This window comes from Mirounga angustirostris, unplaced genomic scaffold, assembly GCF_029215605.1.
Source record: "Mirounga angustirostris isolate CCGP_5_RB_7025 unplaced genomic scaffold, mMirAng1.0.hap1 SCAF_1, whole genome shotgun sequence".
Lineage (NCBI taxonomy): Eukaryota > Metazoa > Chordata > Mammalia > Carnivora > Phocidae > Mirounga > Mirounga angustirostris.
This window is the reverse complement of record NW_026991709.1, coordinates 118,894,153-118,911,495: the sequence shown is the minus strand read 5'-3', so window position 1 is coordinate 118,911,495 and position 17,343 is coordinate 118,894,153. Positions and strand designations below refer to the sequence as shown.

Genomic DNA, 17,343 nt, shown 5'->3' with positions numbered 1-17,343 from the left:
TCTAGGAATACTAAATTAACTCTGTGAGCCTAGAAAAGATAGAAGAAGAAGCCCATGATTCATACAAATCCTATTTTGTTAATAAATTTGTTCACTTGCATAAAGTTTATAAAATTTTACAAAAATATCATGGAAATAATAGCAATTGATGGAGCCATAGGAGAAAGCTATGAGAAGGATTGAGTTCAGTAGGAATTCCACCTAATAATTACTATTAGTGGTTAAACAGTATGTAAGCACAGTATTACGTACTTAATATATATTTTTTCATTTATTCTTCAGAAAAGCATTATGAGGTGTAGGAAGCGTTACCCACATTTTACAAATATAGAAAATGGATTCAGAGAGGTTAAATGACATCTCCAAAATCAGAACTATTAGGTGATGGAGCCCTGGTTCCAGTAGAGATCTAGTCTGATTCTAAAATTCCTAAACATGGTGCTTTACTGCTTTTCAGTCTTCGTAGTTTTGGTCACGAAAAGGCTTCAACAGATTATTAGGCGGGGACATGTGAGTATAGTAAAGTATAAGGAACAGAAGCCTACTCAAATTAGCTCAAAGAAAAAGGGAGGGGCATTTGAAAGTTCCTAGGGAACTTCTTGGAGTATCATTACAGGAACTTCAATAAGAGCTGGAAGTTGTCAGGCATTTACTGAGGAGCTGTCTCTAAAGTGGAGGTCGAGTTCTTACAATAATAAACTAGATACAGTTCACAGAGTCAAAATCGTTCTTGAAAAGTTTTTAATTTCTCATAAAGTATACTAAAATATTGGGTGGTTTGTTTCTACTTGATCACTACATTAAATAGTTGACTTGCATTTGGGACCATGGTGAATAAAAAAATATATATTGTGTTTTTAAACTGTGGACTTACACTCAGTGCAGCCGTAGATACTGCAAGGGGCACTTGGGAACCGAGATCCACTGATTTCATTTCTTCCCACTCGTACACTCACTGTGCTCATTGAGTATAAGTGCTCACTGTTTAAATAGTGTTTTTTCTTTCCCTCTTATTTTGTAAATGAATAGTTAATATTTTCTGTCTTGCTCTCTCATTTTAATACTATTCACTTTGCAAAATGAAAGGAAAAAAACCACTAATGATGAGATTCCCTTGTATTCTTTTTGTACGTCTGATGAGATTACATGTTTCTCACTTCTGCTTCTCTTTAATCTCTTGTTAATGGCTAAAAAAATGCCCACATCAGCCTTTGAGTTTACATGACCATACCACCCCTCACTTTCTGAGATCTGAGTTAGTTCTCTGCCGCAATTTAGAAAATTTGGCCCAACTAGGGCCAGATGTCTACTGCATACTAGTTGGTATGACTGAGGGGATAAAGTCACTGTAGAACAGGCCGTTTTGGGGCTTTGGGTAGGCATGATCCCTAAGAAAGGGGTTTAGATAGAGGAAATGATTGGCATTTCTGCTTCAGAGGGTAAGTTGTTTGTTTTCCTAGCTCTACTACTAATTGCCATTTGTACCCAAAACAGTTGCTAACCTGTTGTTGTCTGAGGGTCTTCATCTTTGAAATGAGAACTTCAGTGTATGGGATTCCCTTCAGTTCTGAAGTTGTAGGGAAGTAACATGCAGAAACGTAATTTAGCCTTGAATTGAAAAGATCCCAACAGTAGTGAGATGGGTTTTATACTAAAACAGTTGAAAATTGCAAAGAACACTAAACCTCTTACCTTAGATTGGTTCCCAGATGCTTTATTATTGCTGTTAATAATGTTAATCATTTTCAGTTTTCTTTTCAAACATTCAAGATATTATTAATATTTCATGAGTGCATTTTTCTACACTTTTTTTTCTGTTCTTTTTGTTTGTTTGTTTTGTAGTTACTCTCTGTGGATTGAAACATTCTCTTCTGAACCCACTCTGATCCGCCTTCATACTCCACAATGAGCTAGAGGGAGAGCACAAAGGGCTCTCACTAACGTTACCCATGACATTGTGTCAATAAGTCTGGTGGACATTTTTCAGTCCTCCTTTTATATGATCTTTCAGTGCTTTTCATAATGTTGACCACTCCTTTTTGAAACATTCTCTTCCTTAGTTTCTGGTTGTGGTTATCATCCTACTTCACTTGGTATTCTTTCTACTACTCTTTGCCACACAAGTGAAGTTAATTTGGATTGTATTGGTGCCTCTCTCTATACATCCTCTTTTGGCTTCAGTGATCTGCAGCCATGCTCTTAGCTATATAGTGCTGGAACTCACAACAAACTTGAAATATTTTTCTTTAGTTCTTAGGTGCTGAGATAAAGAGCATACGTTCACATAAGACCGATTAAACCATTTCTCTTATATGGAGAAGTTGGTACTCTCATTAATTAAGGCTGTTTGTCTCACAGAACTTGTACAAGAGGCAAATCTAGATGTGCTGTCAATCACATCTTCTGATGTAATTACTTAGTTAATAAGTCTTTCTTTACCAGCAAGCTTATCTTGAATTTCTGGATCATGCCATAAGTTATTGATTGTTTTATGGTTGTTGTTGTTATTGTTTTTAATATGGCCTCTGCCCTATCTATTTAAACAAGTGTTAGAAATAACAAATGCAGTGATTATACCTAATAATACATACATCTGTCTTTTTAAACATGCCTGATTAAAACATAATGAATGTAAAGGTATAATTCATTGTTGCAGGAAGAAACTTCATTTGTAAATTTATAAACATGAAATAACAAAGAAAGGAGCTATTCTAGATTGTAATAAATACTTCTTCAAAGAGGAAACGCAGATCTGTCCATAAATAAGAGAGATTAAAACCTTTATTTTGTTTTTCATCTGATAGCCAGTTGTATCCAGAATGATTTATAGTTAATTACTACATATGAAAACATCTGGAAATCAGGAAGTTGGGATTTTTTTCCCCTCATATGAAGAAAACTTTCCACCAGTCGAAATATACTGAGTTCTTTTATGTGGAATGGTTGTTACAATTCAGTGTTTTGTGATAAAAACTAAAAACTGAAAAAAAAAAAAAGACTGAAGAAATTTTGGAGTGTGTGCATTGGGTTTTGCCCAGATACCCATAATACACCTGAGTTTCCCAAACTGTATGCAGAAATTCATATGGTATCTTCTATATGGTACCATTAAAATAATCACAAATTTTTCTATGGGAACTTTTATAAAAGTATTTGAAATAAAGCTAGCATATTATTAAACCTTCAGACAGTCCCAGAGTAATATAAGTTCCTAAATATGCTGTCTAGTACAAATTAATGTGATATAATTGCATATATCAACCTAACGTAATCATTGCTATAAAATGCATATAGAATATCGGCTCCCCAAAATTTGGTTAACTTTAAATAAAACATACAGAATACAGTGCCAGGTATTCGATCTTCCAGTATTTCCTGACATACAAGAAAATTACAGTTTTGTCATTGAACCTCCCTTAGGAGGTTGGATAATAAGAAAGCAGTTGTGGACCAAATCACATTGCATGTTTATCGTCAAACATAGTTTCTTGTCAGAGTCTTGTAGTTGCTTCGTTGTGGCTAATGTCTCTTTTCTCTAGTTGCTTTTAGGATTTTCTTTTGATCTTCTGCTTTTAGCAGTTTTACTATGCTCTGCTTACATATGGTTTTCTTTATGTTTATCCTGTGGGTGTTCCTGGGGGCTCCTAAATCTCTGCCTTGATGTCTTTGGTTTTGGAAAATTCCAGGCAATTATTTCTTTTTTTTTCTCCTTCCCTATTTTTTCTGTCTCTTCTGGGACTCCGATTACATGAATAATAGACCATTTTCCTATGTTTCATATGTCTCTTATGCTCTCTCCCTCTCTGTGCTTCATTGTGGATATTTGCCCCTGACTAATTTATCTCCCATTACACCAATTCTTGTTTTGGCTATGGCTCATTCGCTGTTAAATACATCTTCATTTTGGTTATTTTATTGCCTAATCCTGAACTTTTCATTTGATATACTTTATCAAATTTTTTGCTGGGTTTTTTCATTTTGTTGTCTGCCTTAAAAAATGTAAGCAGTTATTTTAACCTCTGTCAGTTTACTCCAACATCTGCATCTCCTGCTTTTTATTGGTTTTTGTTTTTTGGTGTATGGTCTTGTCTTCTGGCATGCTTCATCATTTTTAATGGAATGCTAGACATTGAAAAATATGAAATATTTTAGAGATAATTTGAAGCTGTGGGTGATATGGTTTTTTTTTTCCTTCAGAGAAGATTTACTTTACTTACTGTCTACAGGTGATCACCTCAATCTAGTTAGGGAGTCAGCTGATTTTAGGCGAGGTTTCCGGTCTTTGTAAAGGCTGGTCAGTGTTGTTCACCCTTACTCCTTAGGCATAGTCTTTCTGCAGAGATTCCAACAGAAAGCCTGCCTGTTTGCCAGCGGCACACTACCTTGGGGGGCCCTGGACTCCAGTTTTTATATGCCCAGCCTCATGAGACTGTAGACTGCTTTGTTTAAGCTCTTCAGCTTCTCAAGCCCCTGCTGAAGTTAGGGAGTCCCATTCAACAAGCTTCTCCAGATGCCCCACCAGCAACATCTACTTTGATCTCATTGGCCAGAATTGTAGCCTATGACTGTCTTTAGCCTGTATCATCTGGCTTCAGAGGAGACTAGGAAATGTTTTTTTTTTTTTTTTTTTTAAGATTTTATTTATTTATTTGACAGAGAGAGAGCGACAGCAGGAACACAAGCAGGGGGAGTGGGAGAGGGAGAAGCAGGCTTCCCGCTGAGCAGGGAGCCCGATGCGGGACTCGATCCCAGGACCCTGGGATCATGACCTGAGCCGAAGACAGACACTTAACGACTGAGCCACCCAGGTGCCCCGAGACTAGGAAATGTTTTGCTGAACTCAAAACTGTCCTCTCCAAAAAATAGAAACAAAAAACCCCCAGAAAAACAAAAAACACCGAACTTGTATTGCTACAATCCAAATCTATAAAATGATAACAGATGTAAATGAAACTAAACTTGTCTGTCAATGTATTAAGGAATACTAAATATTTCTTCTAAAATGTTCATAGATTTGGGTTTCTAACACTAAGAAGTAGCTTTAAATAATTTTTAAAACTTTTTTTTTTGCTAAAAAACAGAACACATTGGTAGTAGAAATTTTAAAATCTAGATGAGCAAAAAAATCTGAAATCCTACCAACCAAAGGTAACTTCCATCAATATTTTAGTAGATGACCTTGTAGTAAATTTATATAGTAATATATATAGTACATTCTATTTTTACAAATTAACATTATATTATACACCCTGATTTGTATCTTGTTTCTTTTACTAAGTATCATGTATATATTCCCATGTTAAAGTATACAATGAGGTAGTGTTTTACAGTTTAGAAATTATAATTTCCTTGGTTTAATTCATAATGCTTTTTTTTTAAGTTTTTTTTTTTTTTTTTTTTTTTTTTTTTTTTTGCGAGAGAGACAATGAGAGACAGAGAGCATGAGAGGGAGGAGGGTCAGAGGGAGAAGCAGACTCCCTGCTGAGCAGGGAGCCCGATGTGGGACTCGATCCCGGGACTCCAGGATCATGACCTGAGCCGAAGGCAGTCACTTAACCAACTGAGCTACCCAGGCGCCCAATTCATAATGCTTTTTAATTTTAGTGTTCCACCCTAATAATAAATGTCTTGTGTCTGTCTGTTCTGTCTCCACTCTTTTCTTGACCAAGTTAAATACGCAATTATGTTATTGTTGACTAATACCAAAGGAATGGTCTTTTTAACAGCCAGTAGGAGTAATGAACATAGTAAGTAGGCTCTGACTCAGGGATAATGATTCCTGGTAGAATCCCATTAAATAGATATTTTTTTTATTTCTAGGCTTTGCTTGATACAGTGCTATGATTTTTAGTTGTGAATGAAATTATTATACTTTTCTTCTCTATTTAACAGTTTCTGTTGTTTTAGAAATAGAGTAGATCCTAGACATTTCCTGAGAGACAGTTGGGAATGCCCTGTTAGCATACAACTTCTACCATAAAATGCATACATGTTAAAATAGTAAAACTGCTTTGAGATGCAAATGTTGATGCAGTTGGCTAGGCCCACTCACTAGGCAAGTGACACACATATGCTGGCTTAACAGCAAAGATGATTCAAAAATCTAACTGAGTAATATTAAAAATTACTACATATCGGGCGCCTGGGTGGCTCAGTTGGTTAAGCGACTGCCTTCGGCTCAGGTCATGATCCTGGAGTCCCAGGATCGAGTCCCGCATCGGGCTCTCTGATCGGCAGGGAGTCTGCTTCTCCCTCTGACCCTCCTCCCTCTCATGCTCTCTGTCTCTCATTCTCTCTCTCTCAAATAAATAAATAAAATCTTTAAAAAAAAAATTACTACATACATTGGACCTCTTCCGGGTCACTCTCAAATGGTAGGGGTAGTGAATATTAAAGCAGGATTAATGAGAGACCTATTTCATAAATTTCATGATTTTATAAATATTTGTGCCTGGATTTTTAGTGGAAAATTTGCTTAATTTAGTTCCAATTCCACCTTACTGCCGATTTTGCTACTACTGTTGCCTTTGTTTCTTTAAAGATTTTATTTATTTATTTGAGACAGAGAGAATGAGAGAGAGAGAGCACATGAGAGGGGGGAGGGTCAGAGGGAGAAGCAGACTCCCCGCCGAGCAGGGAGCCCGATGTGGGACTCGATCCAGGGACTCTGGGATCATGACCTGAGCCGAAGGCAGTCGCTTAACCAACTGAGCCACCCAGGCGCCCCCTTTGTTTCTTTAGAGCTTAGCTTTCTCATGCAGACTTTTGTGCTGAGATCCATCAATGTTTATTGCTCCTCACTCAGTATCCATCTAACCCTGAGCTTTGTAGTTAGTGGACCTCAGATTCACTCTTATAGAGCAAACCCCCATAAAATAGTGAAGCTGATTCAGGTTAGACTCCTGTGAAAGAATGTCTGAGAGGGGTTGTTCCAAAGAGGAACAGTGACTTGATAATGAACTTTCCTACCTCTGATGAAATTACTTATGTCATCAGCCTCTAGACATCACACTCCTGAAATCTCCACTGTGGGAATTTGTCTTGTCAGCTGGGTGGAGGTAATCCAGGACTGATCTTAACCACTTTAGAATTGCTCCTAACCAGTTTAGAATTGCTCATTGCCAGTGGCAGGGTGGAAATATCAAGCTCTAGATTATATTGTTCCTAAACTTTTGTTTCATGAGAAGTTTGTAGTTTGCTTTAAATTTATACTACTGAATTTTAAAAAAATCCATTTATTAATAGTTATTGAAGAAAGTATTTTCAGTATCCCATTTTTTCATCAATGGTATGGGTCATATATTGTTATCTTTATTTATTGTCTCTCCAACTAGACTATGAGCTTCTTATGAGCAGTGATTGTGTCTTATACATCTATTGATTCCTACCCAGTCCTACAGTGCTTACTAAAATATAGTAGATATTCCATAAATCTTTAATTTTCAGAGAAGTGTTGACAAATTGAATCTTACTAGTTTTAACTTAGTTTTATTGTTTTAGAATTGTGTGATTTCTCTTGACCTTTAATGATAGTGCCTCTGTTCTTATTGATGGTTTATCTTTTCTGGAAAAAACATTCTACATTTTATAGTCTGCTTTCATTTCAAAATTTCCTAAAACATAAGTGCCATCTTTTTTTTTTATCCATGGTAACTGAGATTCATAAATACTTTTTGAACTGGGCATTAAATTCTTAGATTGGAGTACCATGTCTGATATAAGCATCTGAGTTCTAGATCTACATTGTTGGTTATTCATCATTTAACAAGTACTTAATGTGGGCAAAGCCATGTGCTAGGGATCGCTAAAATTTAGTTAGTGAACAGCTAAATATTACTGGTTACCTTTAATATTTTGTCAGTAAAATAGACCATTCATTTTTTTTCTCATTATAGGGTAAAGTTCACCTTGAATTAAAACTGAATGAACTGATAACAGAGAATGGAACTGTGTGCCAGCAGCTTGTTGTACAGTAAGCATATTTCTTTTACCAAAATCAGCTGGAAATAATCCTCTGTCATGTATTCTTTGAATCTTAAGACAACACCTTATTTTATATACTTCAGAAACTTTTTTTGAGAAATGAAACTCTGCTGTGTCACTCCTTTATTAAGTTGATTTCCAGTTTGTCTTCTCATATCTCCTCTACTCAGGTTATGATCGGTCATTAATTCATTCAACCTTATGTATTGAATGTGGGTTAAATGACAGAGATAGGCAGTAGGCTGTTACAGGACCCCGACTAAGCATATCTAACTCCCTGGCAGGATGGAGTTGGAAAGGCTTCCTGGTGGAGGGCCTCTAGAGACGCTGATACCACAGAGCTGAGCATTAGGAACCCTGGGACTAAAACTAAATGGCTGCCTTGGGATGTACCAGTATCGATTCTTACCTACTTTAAAATTCCCCTTTGCCCTCAAGTCATTTTTTGTGGCTCAGACTCTAATCTTCTAACTGCTCTGGAAATGCAGATTTCCAAGCCCAATCCTCTGCCTTTTCTCTTCCACCCAGATTTTTCCTGTGTTATCAGCAAACTACTGGATATCCCTGACTTCTTCTGAATGTTTTTTCTTTGTCTTAACTGATAATCTGAATATCCCGAGTTACTGTTTCCTCTACTGCCTTCTCAGTTAGAAGCTGTTTTCTCCCGTACTCACTTACCTTAGAGTGGGGAGTGTTCCTCTGCTAGTGCTGCTCCAGACTATAATTTCTTATCCTTACTATGAACGCCCCAGCTCCTTTGAGGCATTTTCCCTGTCTCTCTCCCTCTCTCTCTACTTATTTATATTTGTTATATATCTAATATTACTTTTTTAACTCTTTTAAAGAAGGTTGCATATATCATGATCCTTATTAATAGAGTGTGTTTCCTAAGAATAAGGATATTCTTTTAAATAACTCTAGTACAGTTATCAAATTTAGGAAGCTTAACATTATTATAATAAAAGTATAATGTATAGTTTTTGCATTCCAGTACTTTAATCTACAGTTATTTTATTTTACTTTTGTCAACTGTCCCAATAATATCCTTTAAGATATTTTTTTCTCTGCAAGAAAGGATCCAGTCCAAGATCATGTATTGCATTTAGTTTATATGTCTCTTTAATCTCCTTAACCAGTAATAATTTTTAGCTTTTCTTTACCTTTCATGTTATTGAGATTTTTGAAGAAGACAGGCCAGTTATTTTTTTTTTTAATGTTTCTCAATTTGGATTTACTTACTGCAGACAGCTCAAGATTTGTTTGTAGTAGTTTTCCCTCAGACTGAGAGCATATAGTGAAAGTGTTTGGATTAGTCCCTTCCACCATTCCCTCCCTTGCTCACTTTGGTTATGTTATAACATTTGAAATAGTTGGTTTGTTTTGGTTTGTTTGCAGTCAGTTTAATGTTTTTTTTCCCCCATCCTTGTTGTTTACTTTTATTTTTTTAATATTTAGAATATTAGCATGACTTCAGAAGTCAAAACTCTACCAAAAGGCATTGCTCAGAGATGTGTTTAGTTCTCTCTCCCTATACTCAGCACCAGGAAACCATGACCTGATTTTGGTCCCTATAGTTTTGCCTTCTTCAAAATGTCGTATGAACAGATTCATGTAATACGTAGGCTTTTGTGAATGGCTTCTTTCACTTAGCATAATGCTTTTGAGATTCATCCACATTGCTGCACATATCAATAGTTATCTGTTTTTAGGTATTACTTAATTTACCTTTTTTTTTTTTAAAGATTTTATTTATTTATTTGACAGAGAGAGAGAGAGACACAGCGAGAGAGGGAACACAAGCAGGGGGAGTGGGAGAGGGAGAAGGAGGCTTCCTGCCGAGCAGAGAGCCCGATGCGGGGCTCCATCCCAGGACCCTGGGATCATGACCTGAGCCAAAGGCAGACGCTTAACGACTGAACCACCCAGGCGCCCCTTAATTTGCTTCTTGTCATAACTTGGTATAGATGCTGTTGTATGACAAAACAATGCGCAGATTGGTTAAATAAGCCCAAATTCATACAGGAGGTAGTAGAGTCTGGGTTTGAACTCTGGCAGTTTGATTTTTTTTTTTAACTTCTTTCTTTTGAGATAATCATAGATTTATTTATAAGAAATTGCAAAGTACGGAGAGGTCCTGTGTACCTTTCACTCAGTATCCCTCAATGGTTACATCTTATAAAACTATAATATAAAATAAAAACGGGAAATTGACATTGTGCAGTCCAGCATATTGTATGTGTTTTATCGTATGTGTAGATTTGTGGTACCACTGCAATCGAGATACAGAACTGTTCTATCACCATAAAGATCTCCCTTATGCTACCGTACTCTTTTAGTCACACCCACTCCTTCCCCCACTACCATCTGTAACCTTTGGCAACCTCTGATCTGTTTCCAGATCTATAATTTTGTCATTTCAAGAATGTTACGTAAATGGAGTCTTACCATATATGACCTTTTGAGATAGGCTTTTTTCAATCACATCCATCCAGTTGTGTGTAATTTCTTACAAATAGAACATAGTTGGGTGTCACTTTTTAAAATCCACTCTGCCAATCTGTCTTTTATTTAGTGAATTTGTAGAATTTGCTTTTAATATAATTACTGCTGTGTTAAGCTTAAATCTGCCATTTTTTGGTTTGTTTTCTGTTCTCTATTTTATTTTTTTCCTGTTTTCTTTTTCCTCTGGGTCTGTCTTTCCCTCTTTCTTTCTTTTTTTCTTTCTTTTCTTTTCTTTTCTTTCTTTCTTTCTTTCTTTCTTTCTTTCTTTCTTTCTTTCTTTCTTTCTTTCTTTCTTTCTTTCTTTCTCCTTCCTTCCTTCCTTCCTTCCTTCCTTCCTTCCTTCCTTCCTTCCTTTCTTTCTTTCTTTCTTTCTTTCTTTCTTTTATTATTTATTTGACAGAGAGAGACACAGCGAGAGAGGGAACATAAGCAGGGGGAGTGGGAGAGGGAGAAGCAGGCTTCCCGCTGAGCAGAGAGCCCGATGCGGGGCTCGATCCCAGGACCCTGGGATCATGACCTGAGCTGAAGGCAGACGCTTAACAGATGAGCCACCCAGGAGCCCCTCCTCTGGGTTTCTTGAACATATTTTTAGAATTCCATTTTGATTTATCTGTACTGTTTTTCTATCTATAGTATATCTCTTTGTATAGTTTTTCTAGGTATGGTTTTTTGGTGGTGGTTTAGGTATGACACTGTACATGTATAACTTATTGTGGTCTACTGGTATTGCCATTTTACTGGTTAGAATAAAGTGTGGAAACCTTACCTTCTTTTAAATCCCTTTACCCTCCACCATTTGTAATATAATTGTCTTAAATATTTTCCCTATGTACATTGAGAACCACACCAGTGTTACAATTTTTGCTTTAGCCATCTAACACAATTTTAGAAAAATTAGAAAAGAAGGGAAGACTAAGTTCGTTGTTTTTGTTTTTTGTTTTTTTGTTTCTTTATTTTTTACATCCTACTTATTGTTTAGCCTTTGTGTTTCAGGCAAAGCACAGAGATGTATTTACCCATATTTTTGCTCTTCCCATATCCTTTTTTCCCTTCCTATTGTTTTAGGATTCCTTCTTTTATCACTGTCTTTATGTTTAGAGAATCTCCTTTTACCGTTCTTTTAGGGTAGGTCTGTGAGTGACACATTCTTTTAGTTTTCCGTTATCTGAGAATGTCTTGATTTCTTTATTCTTGAAGGACATTTTCAATGGATATAGAATTCTTCACTGACAGTTCTTTTTAAGCACATGAAAAATATGTCACTTCCTTGTGGCCTTTATGGTTTTTTAATTCACTGTAATTGTTTTCCTTTGCAGGTAATGTGCTTTTTCTCCCTGGCTGCTTTCAGTAGTTTGTCTTTGGTCTTCTATGTGTTTCAGTTTGACTCTGAGGTATCTTGGCATAGATTTCTTTTTCTTTTTCTTTTTTTAAAATTTTTATTTGACAGAGTACAAGCAGGGGGGAGTGGCAGGCAGAGGCAGAGGGAGAGGGAGAAGCAGGTTCCCCGCTGAGCAGGGAGCCCGATGTGGGGCTCCGTCCCAGGACCCCGGGATCATGACCCGAGCCGAAGGCAGACGCTTAACCGTCTGAGCCACCCAGGCGCCCCTCTTGGCATAGATTTCTTTAGGTTTATTCTGTTTGGTGTTTGATCAGCTTCTTGAATCTGTATGTTTATGTCTTTTGCCAAGTTTGGGAAATTTTCGGCCATTATTTCTTCTACTACTTTATCAGCCCTGCCATCTTTCTCCTCTCCTCTTGAGATTTAGATGGCATTAATGTTAGATCCTCTATTATAGTCCCACAGGTCCCTGAGGCTCTGTTTGTTTGTTTGTTTTCCCCAGTCTGTTTTCTCTGTTCATGTTGGGTAATTTCTGTTGTTCTGTTTTTTAAGAATCACTGATTATTTCCTCTGTCCCTTCCATTCTGCTGTTGAGCCCACCTATCAGGTTTCTTATTTCGGTTCTGAGTGTCAGAATTTCCATTTGGTTCTTCATACCTTTTATATCTTTGACTTTCTATTTTTTTACCGAAACTTTTTTTTCATTTATTTCAGATGTGTTTGTAAATGCTCAATGAATCTTTTTTTTTAAGATTTTATTTATTTGACAGAGAGAGAGAGATGAATCACAAGTGAGCAGAGTGGCAGGCAAAGGGAGAGGGAGAAGCAGGCCTCCCGCTGAGCAAGGAGCCTGATGCGGGACTCGATCCCAGGACCTGGGATCATGACCTGAGCCGAAGGCAGACGCTTAACTGACTGAGCCACCAGGCGCCCCTCACTGAATCATTTTTATGATGGCTGCTTTTACATCTTTGCCAGATAATTCCAACATCCGTGTTATCTCAGTGTTGTCATCTGCTGATTGTTTTGTTTGTTTGTTTGTTTTCCATTTAAAGCTGAAGATTGGTGTTTTGGTATGATGAGTAGTTTCAGACATTTTGGGTATTAAGTTATGAGACTATGGATCTTATTTAAGTGTTCTGTTTTAGCCAGACTCCTTGACATTCTGTGGGTGAATGGAGAGGAGTGCCTATGCATTACTGTCAGGTACAGATAGAAATCCAGGTTCCTGACTCATCCTCTGCTGATAAGCCTGGGGGAAGAGTGAGAAGAGTTCCTTATTATTGCTGAATGGAAGTGGTAGTTTAGGCTCCCTTTAGTCCTCTCATGCGGCCACTCTGGCTGGGATGGGGAGGCCTCATTACTGCTACATTGTGGCCTCCACTGACATGATGGTTGAGAGGATTTGGTAGTTACCCCTGTAGGTGGTAAAGGTCTTGTTTTCCTACTCAGCCTTCTCTGACATCACCCTGGCATGAAGGGGGAGGAGTGCCTCATTGCTACAGGTGGGGATGAAAATCCAGGTTCCTCAGGTGGTCTCTACTGACACCATGCAAAGGAAGAGACTGAGTTCCTTCATACTAGGATTGTTCCAGAGAAATAAGATGGATGAAGAAAAGAGCAAGGAAGTTAAGGAACCTGTAAGAAAAAATGATTATAGTAAGGGGGAAGGGGGCTTGTTACAGCTTGTTAAAGGTGGAAGTCTAGGCTCTCTCCTCAGTCTTTGTTCTTTGTTGATAGGGGTTTGGGTGGAGCCACAGTGTTTTTCATGGTGTTTCATTAGAGTAAGTGGTTTTTTATTGTCTAAAAATGGTTTGTCTTGCTAAGCTGTCCAGTTCCTGGTCCTTTGGCTAGAGAGAGCTGGCTTTTTCTTAGGGCATTTTTTGCCCATGCCCACTGGTGTTGTTCCAGGTTGGTGGCTTCTCTAGCAATCACTCTGAGATAAAGTACAAAAAAGCTCAGGTAATTCACTCTCATGTCTTCCCTTGGGTTCCAAGATCTCTAATTGGTTTGCTTCTCTTCACTTTTCAGAGTTTTCTTATGTTTGTTATATATTTAATGCCCAATATTTTTAGCTATACCTAGTGGGAGGACTAGGGAGGCATGCATCTACTCCATCTTGACTTGGAACTGGAAACCAGTTTTTTTTTCTTCATGAGTAGTATTCCATTTGTTTATCTATTCACCAGTTGACAGATATTTGGATTGTTTCCAGTTTGAGGCTATTATAAAGAGAGCTGCTGGGCGCCTGAGTGGCTCAGTTGTTAAGCATCTGCCTTTGGCTCGGGTCGTGACTGCAGGGTCCTGGGATCGAGCCCCACGTCGGGCTCCTTGCTCAGCAGGAAGCCTGCTTCTCCCTCTCCCACTCCCCCTGCTTGTATTCCCTCTCTCGCTGTGTCTCTCTTTCTGTCAAAAAAAAAATAAAAATAAAAATATTTAAAAAAAAAGAAAGCAAGCTGCTATAAATGTTCACAAGTAGGTCTTTATATGGGTATATGGTGGTCTGTATTCTTTCTTTCTTTCTCTTCTTTCTCACTTAAATCTCCATGGTTCATACTCATTGGCCTGCAGTAGCAGAGCTCCGGTAGCAATTTTGTGGGATTTATTATTGATTTCTCAACTTCTAGAAGTATTTTGAAGTGCATGGTATTCTCTGTTCTTTAGTAATACTGCAGGCATAGTTTTATATGTTGTTTTCTTTGTGCCACTTGCTGAACTTACAGTTAGGGGGTAATGTGTGGAAATGTTCATCTCCTAGCAGTTACTACTATCCTCCAGACCTGGAAGCTCCCCACTGCAGCATTTCTTAAATTTCAGTAAGACTTCTGTCCATCAATCTTTACCACATTCTTACCTGCTTTTATTTTTCAGTTCCCTCTAGGTCGTTTTCCATGATCTGTCACTATAATCATTTTTTCTTGCAGGTTCCTTAACTTCCTTGCTCTTTTCTTCATCCATCTTATTTCTCTGGAACAATCCTAGTATGAAGGAATTCAGTCTCTTCCTTTGCATTCAGTCTGCACCTGATTATTGCTGGAGAAAATCACACAGATGGATTTTACTTTAAATTCATGATCACAGACCTTGTATGGGTACTTAAAACTTCGCTGGAGTTTTACTGTGCTTCTCTGGTAACACCTGTGAGATCCTCCATCACTATAGACTGTAAATTGGTCGCATTTTCCTGAATCTAAATCTGCAAACCTGTGTTGGCATCCATCTTTTTGTCCTTATGTTATTATAGTAGAGGAGGTGCCCTGTCTCTTATTGGGGGTGAATTCTTCTATCTGAACTCTGGATTCTTTCTGTTTCCCCTACTCGAGGACTTTGTTCCTTCAGTTATTCCTTTTTCTGTTTTAGCAGCTTCACCTTCTCTTTTAGATTGTTTTCATCAACATGTAAGACATGTTCTAGGATCTCCTATCCTAAAAGGCATGCCTCCCCAGACCTCATCTCCACCTGACTCTCCCAGCTACCATCCCCATTTCTCTGTTCTCCTTTGAAGGCAGACTTCTCAAAGTAAACTTGTCTTAATAGATACAGGGTTGTTTGAATGTGTGTGTGTGTGTGTGTGTACTAGCTCTATTCACACAGAAGGCCTAGAAGCAATGTCGGCCCAGTAGCAGTGAACATAGCATCCATACCTTGGTTTTTAAATATCATTCTCCAGTCAGTACTGTCCAGTAGATCTTTTTGTGATGATAAAAATGTTTTATAACTTAACTGTCCAATATGGTAGCCACTAGTCATATGTGGTTATTGAAAACTTAAACTATGGCTAGTGCAACTAAAGAATTGAATTTTTAATTTTGTCTAATTTTAATTAAGTTTAAATAGCCACATGTAGCAAATGGGTACAGTATTAGAGCTACTCCAGTAAAAAGAACCTGAATTTTTTTAAGCATTGGTTGATTCAGGACTTGAACATGGGAAAATACAAGATGAGCTCAGAGCATCTGTGGAGTCAGAAAGTAAGAAAGTGCTAATAATAATAATAATAATAATAATAATAACAATGACATGTAGAAAGGACATTGAAGCCAACTTGAAAGAGCTCCAAGTAACCAAACTGGGACAACTTGAGCATCAAAATAAATAATGAAAATTAGAGAATAAATCCATGAGGCAATACTATAGAATAAAATGTCCATGAGCCAATGCTGATATATAAATAAACAAACACATTGGGGAGAAAGGATTACTTTTCCTTTAGTAGAATTCTAATTAATGAGTGTAGGACAAATGGAAATAGAAAATCAACATTGGCATACTACAGTAATAATTAGTGCAGGGATAAATCATCTGTAGATGCTAAATAAGTGGGCCTAAGTATGAAGACATATAGCATATTTGCATAGTCTCAAAGAATCTCACCATGAGATGTCTGATAGATACCAACTTACCTGTGTGACCCAAGTTAGTATCACTGGTAATGAGACATCCAGCCTCCTAGTATGATGCATTGAGAAGGACACCAACATGCATAGCTTCAGTCTGATCATGAGGAAACATCAAATTCAAATGAAGGAATATTTTACAAAAGAACTGGCTAGTACTGGCAAGATCATGGGTCGAAGAAGAAAAACTAAGGAATAGTGTTTTAGGATGAAAGAGACTAAGAAGACATGACAGCTAAATGCAGTGTGAGATCCTGTATTACATCCTGGACCAGAAAAAGGACATTGCAAAATTTGAGTAAAGTCCAGAAGATTAATTAATATTATCATTAACATTGTATCAATGTTATTTTCGTGTTTCTATAATTTTACTTTGGTTAAACAAAATGTGAATACTGGGTAATGGGTATAGAGGAACTGTTGCAAGTTTTTCAAAGTCAGAACTTACTTCAAAATAAGTTAAAAAAAATTGTCTATACCTTGTGCATTTAACTCAGGTCTTTTTTCTGAGCTCTGCACTCATACATCCACCTGTGTTTTTGGCAATTCTGCTTTGATGTCTCACAACATTGCGGATTTAACACATTTGAAACTGAAGCGTTGCCTGTCATATCTGTACAGCTCCTTCCCATAGCCTTAGCAGTTGGAACCACCATGTGCCTAATTACCTAAGCCAGAAATCTGAGAATCATTTAAAATCTTTTCTCCTCTTTGCCCCCATACATTGGATCCCTTTCTTACTGATTATATGAAATATTTCTTGAATTTTCTAATTTTTAATATTTAATGACATCTTACTTCAAACCAGCAACCATTTGTTATCTTGATTGTTTAAATAGTCTTAGCTGGCCTTCTACTCTGCAGTCCATTCTCTCCATAGCAACCCAGAGCAGTCTTTTAAAACATAAATTAGGTCATGTCATTCCCCTGCTGAAATACTTAATGATTCCTGTTGCATTTAGAGTAAGACCCAAGCCCTTTAACTTGGCCCTTAAGATCCCCCATGTTCTGATGCTGCCTGCCTCTCAGATTTCATCTTGTGGTATGCTTCCTCTTGTTCATATGTTCACTGGCCTTCTCTCAATTCCTCAAATGTGACATACTCTTCCTGTTCAGAGATAC

The 17,343-nt window shown here is 37.4% G+C and overlaps 1 protein-coding gene across 2 annotated transcripts in view; it reads left to right on the top strand.

Moving 5' to 3' along the window:
- The window catches only part of RASA2 (RAS p21 protein activator 2), a 125,499-nt gene that overhangs the window by 41,977 nt on the left and 66,179 nt on the right, over positions 1–17,343 (top strand). For both annotated transcript variants that reach the window (XM_045903651.3, XM_045903652.3), the window contains exon 5: positions 7,896–7,972. In XM_045903651.3, the coding sequence (XP_045759607.1) occupies positions 7,896–7,972 (77 nt within the window). The remainder of the gene's footprint in view (positions 1–7,895; positions 7,973–17,343) is intronic.